General features: G+C 46.8%; 1 protein-coding gene across 5 annotated transcripts; it reads right to left on the bottom strand.

The window, feature by feature from the left end:
- Positions 1-6,903: 6,903 nt before the first annotated feature.
- On the bottom strand, positions 6,904-20,809 carry ING4 (inhibitor of growth family member 4). 5 transcript variants are annotated; one of them, XR_014617009.1, is made up of 10 exons: positions 20,758-20,809; positions 10,034-10,105; positions 9,673-9,839; positions 9,347-9,461; positions 8,919-9,027; positions 8,462-8,609; positions 8,000-8,061; positions 7,607-7,781; positions 7,449-7,513; positions 6,904-7,299 (listed from the first exon to the last, which is right to left on the bottom strand). XR_014617009.1 is itself a non-coding variant. In XM_084226466.1 (8 exons), exons 1-8 carry the CDS (start codon positions 20,792-20,794, stop codon positions 7,742-7,744), a joined length of 750 nt encoding a protein of 249 aa, XP_084082592.1. In that variant the 5' UTR covers positions 20,795-20,809; the 3' UTR covers positions 6,904-7,741. The 5 variants fall into 5 exon arrangements, 2 of the variants coding, with proteins under 2 accessions (XP_084082592.1, XP_084082593.1); XR_014617007.1 differs by having other exon boundaries at positions 7,449-7,781; XR_014617008.1 differs by having other exon boundaries at positions 6,904-7,513.
- Between the last annotated feature and the right edge of the window lie 709 nt (positions 20,810-21,518).

Below are 21,518 nucleotides of genomic sequence, written 5' to 3'. Positions count from 1 at the left end.
CTGTCACCCCCGGCTCTGCGGAGCGGCGCCGGCGGGGCCGAGGAGGAGCTGCGGGCAAAGCGGGCGAAGTTTCGCAGCCGCGCTGCGGGATTCTGCTGCAGGAGCCGCTCCTGCCGCAGGTCCTGGGAGGCTCCAGCGGCTCTGCCGTGCTGCGGATGCTCCGGCTGCGCTGCCAGGCTGGCACACATCCTGCCACAGGAATGCCCTGTGGCCACTCGGACTAGCAAGGTGAAAGCTCAGATTGCTTCAGCCGCGCAGTCTGGTAAAGAGGCGTGTGCTATCAGCGGGACCTGGCAGGAGACGAGCTGGGGTTCGCTGTGAGATGTCTTGTTGGAAAGTAGCGTTTCTGAGGAGCTTGAAGCCCGACCATTTATAAACAGCACTCTGAATTTTGAAAGTTTTTGCAGCTCTTTAAAAAAACAATGATCAGGAGAGTTTTTCCAGCTAGCTCTTGCTACTCATATTAAAACAGGCAACACTGCTGGAGATTGCATATTTTTGGCAGTTCCTAGTCTTCCATTACTTAGCTTGAGACATATTCTTATTAGCTGATTCTAGACAATTGCAGGACCTTCAGCTCCCTAGCTCTCTTAATCACCGTCACTTCTCTGCAACGGAACAGCCAAGGCTGAGCTGAACATCCCAGAGATGTTCAGTGCTGACCTCGCTGGCTGATGGAAATGTGGGACTAAGGAAAGCACACTGATGTGTCATGTCACAGAATCATAGAATCATAGAATGGTTTGGGTTGGAAGGGACCTTAAAGATCATCCCATTCCAACCCCCTTGCCACAGGCAGGGACACCTCCCACAAGAACAGGTTGCTCAGGTCTCTATCCAACCTGGCCCTGAGCGCTGCCAGGGATGGGGCACCCAAAACTTGTCTGGGCAATGCCACACAGAGTTATTGATATCTGGCAGGTGCTGGTTACACTGCCTGTGTCTTCATGTGCCAGCAAGAGATTTATCTTCCTGAGAACAGGAAACAAGAATGAATGCAGAAGAAGGGGCACCTGCCAAAGGAGTGCCCCTTGGCTGGTGCTCCGGTGGCAATGCCTGTGGGGAGCTGCTGTTTACTTGGAAAGGTGGGTACGGATGTGAGGACACGTTGGCTACTCGGCACTTCTCATGCACTGTGGCACGTCCTGGACTTGGTTCAGGTTGTCAGAATCCTTCAGAAAACTCAAAGCCCACAAGTGGACTCTCTACAGAAGCCAGTGAGTCTCTGGCATGCCCCCAGCAGGGTTGGGAGGCTGCGGGAGCAGGAGGCACCGCTGTGCTGTTTGATGAGGTGTGTGCCAGCTGGCTGTGGGGCACCTGCACTTGAAGTCTTTGCAAAACCAAAGTCATCTCTGGGGGAGGGAAGAGGAGGGGAGGAGGAACAGCACCTTGTACATGATGCATCAATGCTGCAGGCTGGGGGAAGTCTACTCCCTACTGCTGCATCAAGCAATTACAGTTGTCAGCAATGCGGGGGTGATGCTAATTCCAGTATTTTCTGATTTCTGAGGGCTCACTTGGCACCTTCAGGGCTGTGCCCTCGATGATGCATTACAAGCCATGTAATTTTTGCAGTGAAGCAGATTTGCACCCTTGTTTTCAGGGCTGTCACACAGCAGAGTTTCCTGCAGCTGGTGTTCCTGTGCCAGCTGGGGACACAGCTGTCACCCCCAGACCCACGGAGTGCCTGAGCCAGCACGGGGAGCTGGAACAGCGGGACAAGAACTCGCTGGAGTGGTGTTTTCCACGTTGCTATCCAACTGCATGTCAACCCTGAGCTTCGTAAGAGCCTGTCTGGTTTGTGAGGGACCACCCTTCAGCAGATGAGCTCCTCTTCCTCGTTGTTGTCTCAAATACTTTGGCTATTCCTCAACATTTTCCGTCCTGCATGTTCCACCACAAGCACCACCAGCAGCAGCAATGTCTGAAAACCTCCTGGAAACTCCAGGACCATGGCTTACAGACCCTGTGTGTTAAACTGGGGGGTTTGGGGCAGGGAGAGGATGTCTGGCCAGCTGAAAACCCCATAAAGATGGAGGCCGCAAAGATCAGGTGTGAGTTCCAGTGGCTTGCCAAGCAGCATCCCCGGAAAGCACGTGCCGTAAATAATTTGAAATGTGAGCAGAGATGATAGAAAAATGCTCCCAAAGCCAGCTGGATGTGTGCTGTTGGAAGTTAAAGAGCTGGCTGCTTGGGGAGGAGGCCATGAGCAGCTCTGTTGTGTCGGTTTTGGGGTGGTCTCAGGACAGACCCCCGAGACACGCCAGGTTGTGCATTCCGTGCAGCGCACCAAGGGAAGGCAGGTGTGATACCTCCATTCCCTAAAACACACACCCAAAGGAGCGGGTGGAGAAGGGGGACACTCACTCTGTTCACAGGAGGAGCTGGACAGTCCTGAGGAGCCTCTCAGCAGAGGGATCAGCCCTGCCAAGAGGCCCCGGAGCTGTCACAGAGCAGACAAGCAAAGAGCCCCTTCCTGTTCAGCACTAACTCTTCCAAACACTTCTCCAAGATCCCAGTGCTGGACACTTTCACCCTGTGGGAAGGGCTGTAGGTAGCAGCCATGCAGAGCAGGGCTCAGATGCCCATCTGCACTGACAAAGGCACCTGGAAGTGGTCTGATTCAAACCAAAATTCTCTAAATTGCTGACTTTGTTCACAGGTTAAATCATCTTCATTCTGCATTTGTACTTTATTTCGGTGGGTTTACTGTCAGTGGCTGAGACCTGTGTGAATATGCTGATAAATATAGACTTTGCATTAAAATTGGCACTCCTTTTAACCTGGTAGATATGTTAATCTATTCACATTTGTACAAGCACCGCACAGTTATAACGTGCATTAATTCAAATACTTAATTTACATTTTATTTTGTTAGGAAATAGTGAATGAAGCATTTTTTACTTGACATTTAGAAAATGGAATATTTAATTGATTGCAAAAACAGCATTTAAAAATGGTTTCTTGAATTATTAATACAAACTAAAATGGAGTGGATACATAAAAGCCTGCTTGAACAAACTGCTGTAGCCTTTTTAGGCAGGTTTGTTTCATGCAAGAACAACCTGATCCAACCACAATTTTGTCCCTAATGTGAGCAGGGGCTTGGAATACAAAGCTCCAGAGAGGCTTCTTCCCGCCTCAGTCTTTCTGCGGTGAGTAAATGGGTTCTTCCAATGACTGCATCATTCAGGCTTTCGGAACGAGGAAATGCCAAGGTCTCACACTTCTTTCCCTTGCTTGTTGTCAATGTGTAAAAAATAATTCCTTTGCTACTCCCAGATGGGGTTTCAGTTTTGAATGAGTTGTTTCTTCAGTGGCAGCAACCCAGCCCACTGAAATTAAATGGCACACCTGCAGAAACAGACTGAAGGGGACACCTTGCTGAACATTTCTGTCACACCAAGATGTAGGAGCTTAGTGTTTGTCACAGCTTTGCCTGTCCTTAAGCCTTGGGCACAAATGTGTTTTTCTAAAACTAACACTCCTAGTTTCTTTTATGCATTCAGGAAAATAAACATAAATTAGCATAAATTAATCAAGATGTTTGACTATTTTTATAAATGAAATTCATTTTATTAGATAAAAACAGCTTTATTTCTTCTGATACTGTAACTAATAGGAAGCAGAGTTGGAGAAACTTCCTTCAGTTGTCTTTGGAAAGAAAGGTAGGACATTTCGTTTCCTTCTTTTAGTCTTTAACTCTTTCAGTGCTGCAGTCTCCCTTGCCTACAGCCAGATCTTTAGAGCAGATGTTGCCACTCAGGCTCTCAATGTCTTCACACTGGCAGGGAGAAAGCAGAACTGTGGCTGATTATAGAAAGCAGAACGGCTCAGAAATTTTCAAACCAGGCAGGTCTGGGAGGAGATGGGCTTATCTTCAGTCTGTATGAGCAAGCTCTCTCTTGGGAATGTCTTCCACTGCCAGCTTGAGACCTCCGGGCTGATTTGGGCAACATTTGAATTGAATATATGTGATGGTGAGAGAGCGCCCAGCACACAGCTCTGGGTGGTGGTTAGGCAAGTAATGTCTGAAGAGTGCCTAACCAAAGGCTGGGCGTTGCTGAGCTGTGGGCTGAGTTTATTCACAAGCAGGAGAGGAAGGTGGCCCCACTGCTGGGAGGTGACAGCCGTGGCTGGGATGGCTCCCATGCCATGGACATGGTGGTGGCAGAGCCTGAGGGATGGGAGCCTGAGGAGCACGTCTGCTCCTTGGAAAGGGAAATACTTTGCTGAACATCCTCGTCAGCACATTTGCCCAGCTACTGAGGAAAGATGCCCACAGATGGGGCAATCAAACTGGGCAAGATAAATTGGTCCTTTGTGTGCAGGACCAATTATTATTAATAAATGGGCTTAACAAGGCTGCAAAATTCTTCCCTCCTGTCACGCTCTATGGCTCCAGCCTCCTGAAACTCAGACTTGACTCCACTCATCAACTAGGATATTTCCAATCACTCTAAAAGGGCAATTTCTCCAGCACCATTTTAGAAAGTGTTTATGTTGCACTGACAGCTGTTCCAGGAAATCTGCAAGCTAGCCAGTTCTGTAACAGAGTTCATGATTACTTTAACTGAGTATATCCCTGCTTTAAGCACTTCAATTCTAGGAGAAGTAAACTTCTCAGATCCCATTACCACTACAGTGATCCAGGTAACTATTAACAAGGATCTCAAAAAAAAAAAAAACATTCAAGTAATTTTTGACAGATTTTTTGGCTACTTCTTGTCAAACTGATTTTATTTTGTTGACCTGGATTTCTTGCTTGTTTTAGAGAGAAGCAATTTACTTCCCTGCTGTTCCAGTATTTCACATCTGGACTGTTGTGGCAGCCTTCTTGACATCATTAAGGACCAAAAAAGAGCTGGCTCTTTTCCAGCCTCATAGGTTTTCCTAAGCAGTCCAGAGTCTGACAGAGATCAACCCATAGATGCCTCCAGGTGGCTTTCACAGGATGACAAACACCATTTATTGAGGACTGATGATCAAAAAAGTCTTTGCCCCAAGAGGTGCCATTTAAAACCCTTCTTTACTGTTTGCCTAGGAAGTACACCATCCCCATATGACACCAGCACCAGCACAGAATAAATATTTACAGAACACTTCCCCTCCTCTCATTACAAACAATTCTGCTATCTCCAGTCAGTAATGGACAAGTGCCATGTTCAATTATATAAAAAACAAAAGGCATTCTAAAAAAAGCTGCTCATGTTTCCAGCCTTGTCACTTACAGGCTTTGTTCCCACTGGCTTAATTTTTGTACTTTGTATTTTCTAGCTTCTGCTGGTTCTTTTCCTCCTCTGGTGATTAAATATTGCACAGCTATTGCCCTTATTCCCTCTCTTCCAAGGTTAGCTTTTAAGTGCTTTCATGTGCATTTACACTTGCAACCCACTGAAAAATGCCCAGGTTTTATCCAAATTTTGGTCAAAGTTGTCTCATTGCACAAGTCAGAGCATTCCCTCTGTAGCAGCAGAAGTCTCTGGAATGCTCCTTGCTGCTGGCTTGTGCTTCAAACACCTCTCTGGCCCATAGTTCCTAGAGAGCTTGCTGCTACTGCTGGCCATTAAATCCCGTGTCCTATCCATCCAAACCAAGCTGCTTGGAGCAGTTTCCATCCTTCATCACCCCTGTCCCCTGCCCAAAGCCCATTTTCCAGTTCAGGCCACATCCACCATTTCTTCTGTCAGTTGAGCACCAGTAGATGTCCGAGTAACCCCCAGCTGAAGAGATGAGTTCTCCTGCCACAGCCTGCTCACCCACTGGATCATGGCAGAGTCTCCCTGTCACTAAAACCATACCAGAGATGGCCAACATCTTCCAGAATTTGCTTCTCCTCTCTTTAAGAAAGTAAACCTCAGGAAGTGGTGTAATACAATCTGGGGATCGAGATTCAGACTGTGGCAGGGGTACCACAAACCATATAAGCCACAGCCTGGGGAAGAACTCATCCTTTTTTCTGTGCAGAATGAACAGAAAAACAGAATGAACGTCCCTTCTCGAGGCAAAGGCAAAGACCGACTCAGTGCTAACTCACTTGAACAGAAAACAACACCAGCTTCTGAGCTGAGGGCTGCCAGGGTCCCCATGCAATGACAAGGTGGGAGTAGCATTGATCTTAACCCACACTGTCCTCTGAACCCAAGCAGAGCTTTGGCTTCATAACTAAACCAGCAAAATACTCCATGGATCCTCATATGAGTAATTTGGGTGAGCAAAACGTTCCATGTTTCAGGTAGAAGGCTTAAACCTGCCTGGTGAGCAGACCACAAGGAGGAAGAAGACTTGGTTTGTCAGTCTCCAGGCTGTGCCAATAAAGAGGAGCTTCGGTATGGGCCATCTCCTCACAGCTATCTGCAGACACTACAGACCTTCAGACTGCAGATCTTCAGGAATTGGTTTGGAGCCTAATGTTATGTTAGTAAGAGCAGCCAGAGTTTCTGGCAAGGTGACTGTGACCTACTGGAAGCAAGCTATCAGTGTGTCTGGAAAACCCATCCACCTTCTTGGAGGCATGTGGTTTGTCCTGATGGCTTATCTTCTCAGCTGTGCTGCCCAACAGACAGAGGGTTGCCCTTTGCCACCTCCACTCCTCCTCATTTAAGAGAAGGCAACTAATGAAGTAAATGATCAAACAATAGTGGGAATAAATGTTCACCTTCTTGTGAGGGCATGACTGCAGGGGCAGGTATTTTTCACAGCCACGAGAAAGCTCAGTAGCTTTCTGCAAGTACATGAGGTACATTTTCAAGCCTGACCTATGCAGAATGTCACCTTTTAGTGACAGCATTGCTACATGAAAAAGCTGCACCACGTTCACCATTTACAATAAATGCGGAGCTAAGAAAGAAAAACTAGAGACCGATTGCTGCAGTTTATTTTGGAGGTGACATCAAGGTGACAAACAGAGCATTGGTTTCAATGAATTTTATTTTATTCTGTATTATACAAGTGGGATCTAAATCCCCAAACTTCCCACCATCAGCGTCATGGAGAAGCACCACTACACAAGAGGAAGGCAGAATTTTGAAGCCGGAAGACAGACTGGACCAAGCCATTTCTCCCCACGTGGTCAGAAATTCTTCCTCCTTCACACAGAGTGCTTCCCAGACCAGCAGGTTTACCCCAGGAATAAGAGAGACAAAGCTAGCTCTAAACATCCCTCTGCCTCCTCCTCTCCCCTACAAAAGAGGCTGCTCAATGCCAGCAGTGGAATGGTTAAAGACAGGGAGAACATCAGGTTTTCAGTCTCTCAACCAGCCCACTAGATTAAGAAGTAGCCTGGTTACTCCCTCTCTCCTGAAAAAGATCCAGGAAAATGAAATGACCTAAAATGCTGAAGACTTACCTCCTTTCCTTCCCCCATCCCATAGCCTTGTTCTCTAAGCAGAGAACAGGCAATGAACTCTGAGGAGGCTGAAGGAAAGCCAAGGAAAATCAGGGGCTACCTGAATCCCTGGGAATCTGGTGGCTACCCTGGTGCCCTCATTCATTCCCTTTGAGGTTCAGAGACCTGTTTGGAATAGTACACAGAGAGGGCCTCCCTTAAGGACTCAGAAGCAACCAGGGATACAGAACACACAGGAACCACCGTGAGGGTACACACCATTCCAGGGATGGCCCAAACCACAAACAGGGCAAGACTTCCCTTCAGCCAAGGCCCCAAGGGCTGGAGGAACTGGGACGAGGCCCTGGCAGGGGGAAGAGAGCTCCTGCAGCAGTACTGAGGTCTCCTGTGAATTTACTTCTTCTTCCTCTCCTGGGAACAGCGAGGGCAGAACCTGTTAGAAAGGGAAGTACAAAGCCAACATTTAGGGCATGACATGAGCCTCAAGTGCATGGTCCCAAAAGACCTTTTCCAAGGTCCCTGACAAAGCCTTAATTCAAATTTTCCTTTTAATGGCATCTTCTAAGTGTGTATATATAGTACTTTTTCCCCTGCTACCAAGGACCTCCCCTTTGCAAAGGTCAAATGGGCCCCCCAGGCTGCTTCACTCACCATTTTCCTCTTGGTTTTGTTGTCAGACCCACACAGGCAAAATGAAACCATTCAATGGAACACTGTTGGGATGAAGAGCAGCCAGTTAAAGAGCAGTTTCCTTTTGAAATTGTTGCTTTTGGGCTACCAGAGTTTCCCAGCATTTAATCACAAACTCCAAAATCCCTGGCAGTGATCAAGGATTGAATATTCACACCCAACCTACACACTGTTAGCAAGGAGAACTCCCCTTCTCTCCCTTGCTAAGTTTAGGGACACAAAAACATTTTAAGGAAAACCCTGAAGAGAGAAGCACTTCAGAGGTCCTTGCCAGCCACATCTCTGCCCATCCCAACTACCTGAGGTAAGCCCTCTCCTTGTCACTGCTTGCTGTCTCAGGGCCCACCCAAGCAGGACAAGACTTTCCATGCAAGACTCATCTCCACTCCATTCCCCCCATTCCCACCATGTGCAGGCTCTTACATCTGGGTTGTCACAGCCAATCATCTCCCCATAGGAGACCTGGTGGCAGAGGCAGTAAGTGGGCTCATTGGGGTCCACTGGCATATCCAGTACATCCGAGGGGTGCACATTTCCAAAGGTGACAGAAGGCATCCCATACTCTGTGCTACTGCAGGACAGGAATAACAGAAGTCAGCAAAATAACTGGCTTTGAGTACCTTTGTGTGTCCCAAGACAGTGCCCTTGCTTGCCAGAGACAGAGACTTCTCTTTTTTAAGTACATACACCCAAGGGGACCTGCTCTCCCCTTCAACCCACACTCCCTGAAAGAATAAAAAAGTTTCCTTCCTCTTGCTTCCCAAGAAGGGACAGAGGACACACAGTTCCAGTCTGGGGATCTCAGGGAAGCCTGGCTAGACCTGCCTTGGTCTGATTTCCAGTGCTGCTTCTCATTCCCTCAAGTCCCTTAAACACTTACGTGCGGACGAGCTTCAGTTTCTTTTGGGCAGTTTTTGGTGCTTCCTCGTCAGAGTTTTTCCCTTTGGAGCGAGCACGGGCAGCTTTTTTCTCTTTCTGGGCTCGGCCCTCTGGTAAGAAGAGAAAAAGGTGTTGCATCTGTCACCCCACCAAAACAGACCCCTGACAGTGACAACCTCTGCAGCACTAAAACGCGCTCCTGCTTTGGAGTGCATACTGGCTGTGGGCCGTGCACCCCATCTGAATTGATCTAGCAGCCTTGAATACGCTCCCACGAGAAGAGCCCAGTCACCATCTTTTACCTGTCCTTCAGACTCCAGCGCAACAGTCTTTGATCTGCACCACTCCAGTGCCTGCCTTCATCCCCACCACTTCCATAGTCACTTGGCTGCCTCCTGAATCAATCTGCAGCCCAGTGGTGGTACTCACTCTTCTTGCCCTTGCTGGAAGAACTGTCATAGTCACTCGACTCTATCTGCTTCTCCTTCAGGTCTGCTTCAAAGCGAGCGAGGTCTGTGTCCAGCCGCCGGATGTGCTTATCGACCTGCAAGGACAGCAGTGGGAGGGGTTACCACAGGACAGAGCCCAGGAAGGCAGAGAGAGGACAAAGAGGGGACAAAGGGGCAGGGGGCTTGCACTAAAGAGCCGAGGAGCAAGAGTGGGCATGGTCTAAAAATGAGAGATCAGGGCCTTGCGAGATGGGCAGCTTTAGTTTGGGCGTTCACATGATAAGCACGAGACACTTCCCTTCATACCATCTCGTAGGTCTGCATAGCCAGCTGAACCTTGTCGTCCCCAAATTCCTTGCACTTCCCATAGGCCTCCTGGATTTGCTTGAGAAGCCCCAGTTTTTCCTCCGAAGACAAAGTCCGTGCATTGCTGATATACTCCGTGGCCAACTTATCAATCTCTGACTTGAGGTCTGAAAGAAGTGAGACATTAAATACACGAACACCACACACACCACGGTGCCCTCCATCAGGAGAGACTGAGTGACTGGAGCCGCTCCAGGCCTCCTCCCCTGCCTGGAGATCCCCATGACAAAGGCAAAGCAAAGAAAAGCTGGTCAAGCTACATACTCCTTGTCTTGGCAACAAAACCATCCCTGATCCTCACCTTCTGTCCTCTGATCCAGATCTCGCATGAGCTGGAAGTTTCTCTGTAATTCAAATGGCAGGTTCTCAATACCTGCAGAGAAAGGAGAATACATGGAGAAATCAGGCTCTTGTCCACGATGCCAAGGCAGGAACAAAGCTAACCAAACACACACACATACACACCCCTGGTGCACATCAGCCTGCTTCCATTTGTTGCCGGCCCCAAAGGAGACAGACTATAAAAATGTGATATATTTAATGCAGAAGCATAGTTCTAGAATACATATTAGTTAGCAGAAAACTGCTGCCATGCAGAAAGGTCCACACTAAGAAAGCAGAAACCCAAAATCTGTAATGAGCGTCAGTCACTATAATACAACATCTCCATCCAAAAACTCCACTCAGTAATGAAAAAAACACCACAACAGCTGGTGAATAAAGCCATTTCTTTCTACACAAGGATGTAAAAATTAAGTTGATCAAACGCTAATTCACTGAAAAGTGAGTCTGTTTAATGCATTCATTTAACATATAGCGGTCAGTAGACACTTTGGGCAGAGCAAAGATCAAGTCTGAGATGGCATGGGGAACAGAGAGCAGTCTTAACCCCTTGTGACTTGTAACTTGTTGTGCCTTCTGCACTGTCATCTCAGTGTGGTGTGTCCAACACCTGGAAGGATGCCACACATCGTGAATAATAAACGTTTGTAGGGCTCTGAATGAGCAATGTGAAGTTGATAGTCAATTAATTTTCAATGCACTATGCTACTCACCCCCCAGGCATCACCAGATGCTCAACTGGCAAAGCTGGTAAAAACAATTCTCATTTTTCCATGCCTGTCTAATCAAAACAAGATCTAGTGTCACTGCATTGACCTGAAGTCTAAGCCTGATTACTGTCACCTTTATACCTAATGAAAAGAATAAATCTCTCTTGAAGGTTTAAAAAATAAGATGTTGGGGAAAGCTCTTCACACACACAACAGAAGCATGTCTGAGCTTCCTGAACTCGCTCTGCAGCTCACATGGAGTGCAACTGGAGGTGTGTCTGGCCTTCACCAAACCTGTCCAACACATCAGTTCAGGCAGCAATCTCTATTTTCTCTGCACATATTTCTATAGCAATCAATGCCTTTCCACATCCCTGAAGAGCAACCAGTTGACAGGGAAGGTTCTGTATGCAAGGGGAAGGTTTTAACAAGTTTTAACAAGTACTACATAACAGGACGTGAAATTAATTCCTAAAAGAGGTAAAACCAACTGTGGGCCTTGCTGAGCACTAAAGTTGTTCCTTTTACTTAGACTTTTGCCCAAACAGAACAATAAGAAGTTACATACAGAATACTTAGGAGCAATCAAGCTGCTGATTTAACAGATTTCTATGGCCATTTCTGATTTAGTTACCTGAGAAATGCTCAGGTAGTAGGTGTCCTTAGTACCCAGATCCATAATCCACAGCACATACACTTCACCCCTCTGCATTCAAGGACAGTTAGCAGTGCAAATTCAAATTCTGAAAAATTACTAAGCAGCAAAATTAAGTCTGTAGGCACATCCTGAATTTGATACCTCCATGTTTGTTCAGCATGACAGACTTCACACAAGGTTTAAGCAGCTGACTACTGGATTACATCCCTACGGTTCGAAAAAGCATCTCAGAACACGAGGGGGACACAATGCTGAAAATTATTATTGCTTATAGAGGGAGCTTGTGGCAGGGATGAAATTCAGCTTGGGAATCTAGAGACCATGCCTTTTTTCCTCCTGCAATCCCCAGCCTCATCAACTCTAAACCTTTCAATTTATACAGCAAATGAAACATGGGTCATACTGCAGCACGCTGCTTTTCATTCCTCTCCAAGCACTAGCTGCAGAAGACAAGACAGGTATCCTCTAGAGGAAAACAGAAGCTCTTCCTGCACTGCACACAATATGTCAAATTTATATTGAGTTTATTAATCCTGGAAGATCACAGCTTCTAAATTCTGAACTTTGTGGTTTTTAGAAAAGATTAATGTAATTTCTTTTTCTCTTCTGAAAAGGACAGATGGTAAAAGCACAAATTCCACCAGGTACTGTCAGCTTTCCTCAGCAGGGCTAGAAGCCTTTAGATAGAGCATGCTCCTGAGCCAGCACAAAAACCAGTAGGATGCTACTGTGTGGGCAGAACAACCCCACATGAGGTTAGGGTCACATTTCACAGTGATATTCTTGCACCAGGAGAAACTCAAACAGGAGTTTGATTCGGCTACACAACCTGAAAGGAACTGTGCTCTAGTTTTTACAGACATCACTGTAAAAATATGCCACCACCACTGATGCCAGCAGATGCCCTTGTCTGGACAACATCTGTCTGTCTTTCTTTTGCCTCTACGTGCCCGGCCTTGGCTGTTCAGCCTGTGCCCCCCACCCCTGAGAGCCCCTCTCTCCCCAGAGCCTGCTCCTCTCAGTGCCAGCCCCTCAGCCAGGCCAGTGGCTCCCCTGCCTCCTTTCCTGCCTCCAGCCCCCTGCTCCTGGGGGCTCTGGCAGTGTGGGGAGGGCTGTCACCTGGCTCTGGCTGAGCAAACCTGAGCCATGATCTTCCAGAGGCTCATTAGCTGGGCAGGCTTCCACTGGGGCTGACGAGACAAACCCCTGCCAGTTGAATTCCTTCCCTGCTAAAACCAGCAAAATGATTTCCTAAAACCACAGCAAAACATTCCACTCTGCAAATCTATTATTGGACAAATGTTCTGCCACTGCTTCGTCAATAAATGGAGAAAATGAAACAAGTGACAGTACAGTGACTTTATAATCAGAACTGCTACAAAGATACTTTATCTGTTCAACTGAACGTGGAAGGAAGCTGAGCAGACCATTACAAATTATGATCCAGAGAGAGTCTGGCAATCACAAAAAGCATAACAAGATAAAGCTGCAGATAAGCAAGTTATAACTGAGCAACAAACTATTTGTATGGTACATAACTTAATCTAGCTGTGGGGATGTTTTCTACTATCTGCAGCTTAACTCCAAAGCTCTTGCATAGCCTTAAACAGAAGTGATTCTCTGCATCACAGAATTTATCACAGGGGACAGAACACTTGCTGAAATTGCTTGACCTGTGCTGTGCTGGCTACCAGACATTATCACTCTCTAAGTGCCATTAAAAAAAAAATTAGATTTGAGTCTCCATTTCCTACCACCACACTTTCCCTCACTATTTCTAAAAAAATATTCACTCTATTTATGTAATTTCATTTCCTCCTGCTTTTCTCCTTTTTTTCCTCTCAATTAATTTTCCTCTTTCATCTTAGTAAGATTCACCTAAAATCATCATGACTAAATACTATCTATCATAAAATACCCACGTAATTCTCAGATTATGAAACTGATAATTGTAAAGAAAGAACACCCTAGAGACATATTTGATCACTAGAGAAGAGTGATGATACGCAACAATAGAGAGAAAAATAAAAAAAAGCGAGGCCCTCTTTCCACACAAATGGCACAGCAGCAGGAGAGGAACAGGAGGATGGTGAAAATGTACAGGGAAGAAAGTGCTAGCAAGACCAGCAGCTTGGCCCAAAGCATGGGCTGGCAGTAATGCAACTGTGTCACAGAATCACAGAATGGAATGGGTGAGCCTGGAAGGGATCACAGTGATCATCTGGTCCCACCCCAGAGCACACGGCACAGGATTGCCTCCAGCCGGTTCTGCAATATGTCCGGAGAGGGAGCCACCACAGCCTTAGTGGGGGAATCTCTTCTAGCGCTTGGTCACCCACATAGTAAAGAAGTTCTTCCTCATGTTCAGTTGGAGATTCCTGTTCATCAGTTTCTGCCCATTGCCCTGTGGCAATGGCACCAGTGTTTGGCACCACTGAGAAGAGCCTGGATCCACCCTCAACACCCTCCCTGCAGGTGTTTGTAGACATTGACCCTCTCTCAGACATCTCTTCCAAAGGCTAACAGGCCCAGCTCCCTCAGCCTTTCCACACAAGAGAGATGCTCCAGTCTCCAAATCATCCTCATTCCCCTCTGCCGGACAGGCTCCAGGAGCTCCATGTCTCTCTTTAATGAGGAGACCAGAAGTGGACACTGCACTCCACAGGAGCCTCACGGGGGCTGAGTAGATGGGCAGGATTCCTGCCTCAACCTGCTGGCAAGGCTTTTCCTAATGGACTCATTGCACAGATCCATACAGAAGCCTACTGCAGCCCTACTCATTCCTCTCATGGTCTGATTATCCTGAAAATCACTGATGCAGCTCTCTGCGTGCATCTTTTTCATTCCTTCCTTTTCTTACCTTGTTTCCATTTCTGATCACAAGCTAAAGTCTCTCTACCTACCCTCGTCTTTTCTCTCCTCACATGTTATCCCTTCACTAAGCCCATTCTTTTTTCATCTCTTTTACTCTCCTCTTTTCCTGTCATTCTTTCCCCTGTTCATTCTTCCACAGGCATCCATGACCATGCTGTCTTCTCCCTTCAGAACCACACACTCTCTCTCCAAAAGTCAGAATCCAACACCACTTTTTTCCCTCTCCTATAATTATTATTTTATTTACTTCTTTTTAGAAATGCACGTGGGCTGTCAGGTGCAGGCAACTGATATTTAAACTTCAGCTCCTTAATTCAGATGTTAACTGTGACACACAAACGCAGAGAGCAAGCCTACACAGCCTGATAACTTCAATTGTGCTTCAATCCTCTGCAGCACGTCTGTGCTGTGCCAAACAATGGATTTGTGCTGCCCAAAGTCCTAAAAACAGATCAATAGCACCAAGGACCATCCAAACACACAGTACCTTTCCCAAGACATCTGTTCGCCCACCATGTTTAGATGTATGTGTAAATTTTATTAAAAAATGGGAAAAGACATTTTGAAACATAACCACAGTTGCTTTATTGAACAGCTTAGATTTCAGCAAACACTTTAGACACCACATGGCTGAAGGCAATTTAAAAAATTCCTGCTTGTCCCAGGGACTACCCCAATGAGAGGGTAAGTTCTTTGCCCCCAAGACTGCAAACTGGCTGGGATCTTGCCGGGGAAGCACATTGGACTTTTTGGTACTCCATGATTCTCATAATTTTGCAGCACTTGAAGTACACTGCAGGACAACTGGCTTGCAGCAATCTTCAGGAGCTTCCTTGCTCCCTCATTAGGGGGGGCAGGGTGCCTTTTATACCCCTGCTTTTAGAATGTATCACCCATTTAAACTATTGCTTCTACTCTGTCCTGTGCTCTCAAGTAATCTATTACCTTCCTACACAGGTATTTACTGAAACTTTTACACAAGCATCTTTATTGAAATTGGTGCCTGAGCACAGTACATCCCTCTCCCTCTATTCAGAGATGGTCAGCCCTGCTGCAATAAAAAATCCTAACCTGTACCATTATCCTCACAACACCTTGGTAAGGGTTAACCCTACCTACAGTTTTACAAAGAGGGTGCTTAGGTGCATGGCAGACTGATTTAGCCACAGCCACCCAGGAATTCTGTGGCCATACCGCATATCCCAAGCTTTGGGCCAATGCACTGCGCACCAGTCCACCCAAGCACATCTGCTTCAGACACTGTCCAAAGAAATGGGCACCAGTCAGCAGAGACAGTCAGCCATGGAAACCCAATACTCCCCCAAAGTGTGGGGCCATTTCTTAGGAAGGGAGGGCTCTTTTTGTTGTCTTATTACAGTAGCTCAATGCTACAGCATCTACAGACAAGATAGCAGGGAATGTTGTTAAGGGTCAGAAAAAGGATCTTTCTTATCAAAGATCAACCTTGAATTTGAAAAGCTTGGAAGGCTTGAAAGACTGACACAATGAATGAGACTCGCAACACTCCTGGCATTTCCAGCCTGCCACAGACCTCCAAAGGCAGGGACAACCACCAAAGAGACCACAGGGCTGTTTGCCAAAACAATGACATCAGATTTGCAGTTGGTAAGTGAAGAACTACAGAGAAAACACAGCAGGCTTTGCCATGTAAAGCTATCTTGTATCAGCTCCAATAAAAATATCAGCCAACAACAAAACCAATTCTAAATGAATTGGTCATTAAATGTATCAGCTCAGTGTGGGCTGTGCCAGTAGCTTTCACACAGAAACAAATGATGCCTATGAATCACCAAATTCTCTCCCCTGCATGAAATCTTTTGTATTTTTCCATAGATCATGTGTGGTGCATCACAGGTGTAACTAATCCAAAGTCTCTGTAAGATGAAAGGCATCTTTCACTACACTAGAACAGTGACAAGTAGAGAAATGATTTATTAAGAGACTTGCATTTCTGAAGAATGATGTGTGAAACTGTAGAGGCAGGGACAGGGGTATGGCTGCATGCTACACTGGGGAGGGGATAAGAGTAATGAAGGTAGAGAATGCAAGAGAAAATAACTGCTGGGGAAATTGGAATACAGCCAGGTCTGGGAAGGAAACAAGGGCTTGCCTACAGCAATTTCCAACAGCACACCCATGTCCTCTAAGATCTTTAAGATGATGACACTCATCACACCCTCATTTGATGAATCTGTACAGAAGAAAATCCAGACAGATGTGGCCATTCCAAAAGAAAAGAAAAATCCTCTTTTACTAGGTTAGCTAGTTATCAAGGAACAAAAGGACATTCCCATGCCAGTTGTAGGAGAAAGATGACTTCCATGAGGACATATCCTTCTAGTGCTCTGTGCTTATGCTGGCATAAGTTTTCTAGCAGTGACAGGCCCTGAACGGGTGCATCTCTATGTGCCTACTGACAAATGCAAATAGAAGGAGCAAAGGAAATTCAATGCCTCCCTAACCAGTGTAAAATAGGGGGAAAACCCAAGGTGTATTGACTACATAGTACCATGTTAACTCACCAGCTGAGTCCGTCTCCTCATCTCAGCCTGTCATCTCCATCACCTCCACAACAGTATTTCTAACCTTGCTTGAGGGCCAACACTGAGCCAAACACAGTAACTCAAGCTTGAGCAAGCACAAACTCTTCTCATGAGTCTTTATGCACATTCCACCTTTTAATCACAAAACACTGTTTTCTTTCTTCTTCTTCCATCCTTTTCTACACCTCTAACGCCTTTGCACCCATAGGTTTTCCCTTACTAAAGCTGCACTGTGTTACTGCTTGAGGGAAAGCACTTTTTAATCTTGCTTTCTCCCCTCAAAACAGGGCATAAAATGGTTTAAAAACCAGGAGGAGGACAATATTTGAAGACACGGAAATCTTTTTATGTTTAAATTCAGCCACTGGAGAAAAACACTCAGGAAGAAAAGTGGAATAAGACACATTCCTCTTCTACCATTCCCTGAATCCTTTGGCTCAGTAAGTAGGACGAAGGAATGAAGGTGATCAGAGCAGACAAGATATGGAGTTTCTCTGTCAGGATGCTCAGCACAGAAGGAATGTGTGTATTTTTCTGCTGCAAAAGCATCTGCCAAGAGCATAACACATTTCAGATTTGCTTTGTAATTAACAGCTTAAATCCAAGGAAAGGGCATGCCTAATCCTAGGTCTAAACCCAGTTTCAAATTACAGGAAGACTTAAAAGCTGCTGAAATACCTGACCTAAGAAGCTTCTAGACACCTTTTACTAAGAGAACTTTTCTTAACTTCCACAAAGAAATCAACTTTAGATGTCTAAAGTAGAGGGCTCAAAATATATGAAGTGAAACAACTGAGGCTGTATGCCTAACTTTGTCACACTGCTCATGCATTTTAACATACAGGTTTTAATTACCTACTCACATGATGTTTCATACAAGGTGTTTCTCACTCCCAGTGACTGAGCACTGATTCAAAGTTTTATTTTATTCTCTTTGCTCAACACAGAGTCACATGCTCAGACCCAGAGCTCAACCTGAAAACTGACTTTGTAGCCAGCTTTTCAAGATGTTTACTATTGTGACAATAAAGTGTTTTTACAATGCTGCAGTGGAGTGGCCCATTTCCCTCACCAACAGAATGAAGGCTACAAGATTTACTGAGGCCAAGAGATTAAAGCCAAAGGGCCAGCTAATTACAAACTCTGCTCTTGAAGTGTGCAAAAATGCTTCAGAGCATGACTTTTCAGAATTATCTGTTCAAGGCAGACTCCAGCTGCAGCTATGAGCATTCTGCACATCTGCTCCTCTGACTAAAAATTTCCACTCATAATCTGAGGGAAGCACAATGCAAGCAAGGAAAACTTGTACAAAGTGGGACTCACAACATAAAAACACCCCACCAAACTCACTGTCAGAGTGATATGTTGCTTTAAACAGGAAGCCACCTTTTTTCTTCCTGGGATTTTCACTTAACTCCTTACACACCTTCCTTTATTCAAAGATATGAAGAGATCCTATAAATAACTGCACTCTTTCATCACACATTCCTCATTCACTCCCTGAGCAGATCCAGATAGAAAACCACAGGAAAGAGAATACCTGTGGGAAGAAAAAAGACATTCAACTGAAAACTGTGTCTGCAAGAGCACTATACTAAGTAAAAGAATCCCGTTCCAAGACACAGATGTAAGTTAAGAATTAGACACTTTTTATAAGAGATGACCAAAAGTTCTGGACTGTTTATTTCTATCAAATTTCAGCAAGTTTTAGGATATTAGTGAACTACTTTAAAACAGAACTGAGTGTTTTTAAAACACTGAAATAATGTGGGAAAAAAAGTGGAGCAGCAAGTAGGAAACTGAATGCTGTCAATCAGATAGCATCAAGAAGACGACTCGTGTCTAAAACACTGTATGCATTTCCACAGAGTCAGGAGTTCAGGCAGAAGGCCAGGAGAGGAGAGCAGGCTTAGAGAAGAGCAATATGGGTAATCAGAAATATTTGCTATTACCTATCAGCAGCCTAACTTACTGAAGACTGTGTTGGGTGCTCTTTGATGCCAAGTATCACAATACATACATACATGCTTTCCTGAAAGAAATCTAGAATAAGCACAGCAAGTGTTTTATGAGTGGCTAATAACAGCAAGTAATGTGGCAAAACTGAAAAAGGCCTTAGAGATTTAAGGGTAAGCAAAAAAGGCTAAACCATCACAGGAATGAATGTTTTGTTCTTCCTAAAATCTTTGTAAGCAGATGGTTTTTAAGGACTTTTAGACTGTGCATATCACTTTCATTATTTTTTTAAGCAAGTCACCTCAACAATAACAGTGACTCTCCTGTGTCAATATCCACCTTCAACAGGATGAGAATTTCTAATCCAATCTCAGGACCACAAACCTCAGCTGAGAGAGAAGACTTTGGCATTTCCTCTTCATGCCTGTACAAGAGAGGAAGAAGAGTTCCCAGGCTGGCTGATTTTAATTGACTGTGATGACATGATTCCAAGGTGTTTGACTCCGGCAGGAGCATTCTCCTGCCACCAACCTTCCCTTCTCTCCAGCTGTGTACCTACAGTACCTCTCCCCACTCAGGGCTGCATCCTGCCCACCAACTGCAGATCCCAGGCTTTTGCTCCTTTATCTCTGCTCTGCAGCTCTTACCCAAAATACACCTCTGTCCTCCCAGCAGGAAAACTCTGCATTCCCCCTATGCACTTATTCCTTGTCCATCTGCTTCTTTCTCATCCTTCCCAGCCCTTCTCCTCCCAGCTGAGGAGCCTCAGTCAACTGCAGCCTTCTGCAGCGGAGTGATCGCTCCTCTCCAACCTGCCTCCTCATTCAACTCTTCTTCCTGGCTTTTGCCTTCTTCCTTGCACCTCCTAGATCCTTGCCTGTTCAACTGCAGCTTCTTTTCAGCTTTCACTGAAATTTATTATAGTTCTTGAACATTCTTAGAGAGACATTTCCTTTCCTAAAGACAAAAGGAGCACTGAAGATGCAAAGAACGAGACACCCTGTGTCCATATCAGCACCTCATCATTTCTGTGCTGGAAGAAAGCCGGTGTAACACGACATCTGAAGAACCAAACTCCATTTTTTTTCCATGCATATGCAAGCAGACAGTGAGAGATGTAACTGGCTGGGTGCACTGAAGCAGAAGACACTTAACCACAACCACCCAGCTTTAAAGATACCATCCCGTGAACATTCTCCCCTGTCTCTAGTGCCAGCACTATACAAGCAGGAAAACGTGAGAATGGCATTCCCCAAAAAACAGGTTATTCAATCTTAACTCATTAGCCCACTCATTGAAAAACAACTCCTCCGATGGATCTGCTCGGCTATTTTAAGAACGCGTGGGTAAAACATGCACTGAAAGTCTCATCCCCAAAGGACAGAGTTTGACGAGGTTTTAAGCACCTTAAGGCAGGATGGTAAAATAGGAGGTACCATAGGAGGGCTCTGATAACGTTGCCAACTCCATTAGCATTTACAGAGCTCCTCTTCGGCCAGAAAAACGGGGCTGCATTTGTAAACTGAACAGCGTAGAAAACTACCATAACTACCGCCCCACAGATCCAAAAGTTATCTGCGGCTCGATGTCTACCCCGGGAAACCACTGACAGCCAAGCTCCCGCTCCCGAGAGGCGGCTGGAGCTGCACCGGGCTCCTTTCTCATGGGATAAACCAGCCGCGGGGCCGCGGTGTCAGGGCTCCCGCACCAGCAGCAGCCGAGCCATGCCCCACGGACGGGGCCTCTCCGCACGGCCCGGGGACCGAGCGCCCGACGGCCGGGCCGGGCTGCGCCCGAGGGGCGGGGAAGACCGCGGGCGCCCTGGGCAGCGCTTGGCCCCCGCGGGGCCCCGCCCCTCGGCCCGTCCGTGCCCCCCGGGCCGGCTCAGCCGCGGCCTCGGCCCCGCCCCGGCGGCTCTTACTGTCCAGGTAGTGCTCCAGGTACATCCCCGCCGCCATCTTGGACCCCACACACCGGCGCTTCCGGCGGGAAGCGGACGCGCGCGGCCCCCGGAAGCGGCGCTGCCCGGCTGCGAAGCCGCTTCCGCCCGCCTGCCCCGGCACTTCCGCCCCGCTCCCGCCGCCATTTCGGGCTCTGCGGGGCTGCCCCGGGCGGTCTCCTCGGAGGGCAGTGAGGGTGACCGGGGCACTGGGGCATCGCTCCTACGGGAAAAGGCTGAGGGAGCTGGGCCTCTCCAGCCCGAGAGGCTCAGACGACTGAGAGGGGACCCCATCCACGTCTATAAGTACCTGAAAGGAGAATGTGAGACTCTCCTCGGTGGTGCCAAGCACTAGGACAGAAACTGATGCACAGCAAGTTCCACCTGAACGTGAGGAACTTCTTCACTGTGCGAGTGGCTGAGCACTGGGACAGGTTGCCCAGAGAGCTTGTGGAGTCTCCCTCATTGGAGAACCCTCTGGAGGCAATCCTGCCATGTGCTGTGGGGGCAATGACCCTGTTAGAGCAGGGAGGTTGGAGCACTGACACACTGGGGTCCCTTCCAGCCTGGCCCGTCCTGTGGTCTGGGCGAGGAAGTGCTGTTGACTCGTTACCGTGGTTTTCCATTCACCTCGAAATCCGGCAGTGCGCAGCAGCTGCTGCTGTGTCGTGAGCGGAGATGGATGGTCTGCTGTACGGGACTGGTACAACCCAACACTTGTAACAGACTAACAAAGGCAATTA

The sequence above is a fragment of the Fringilla coelebs genome (assembly GCF_963513975.1).
Source record: "Fringilla coelebs genome assembly, chromosome: 2".
NCBI lineage: Eukaryota > Metazoa > Chordata > Aves > Passeriformes > Fringillidae > Fringilla > Fringilla coelebs.
This window is presented reverse-complemented; position numbering and strand designations above follow the sequence as displayed.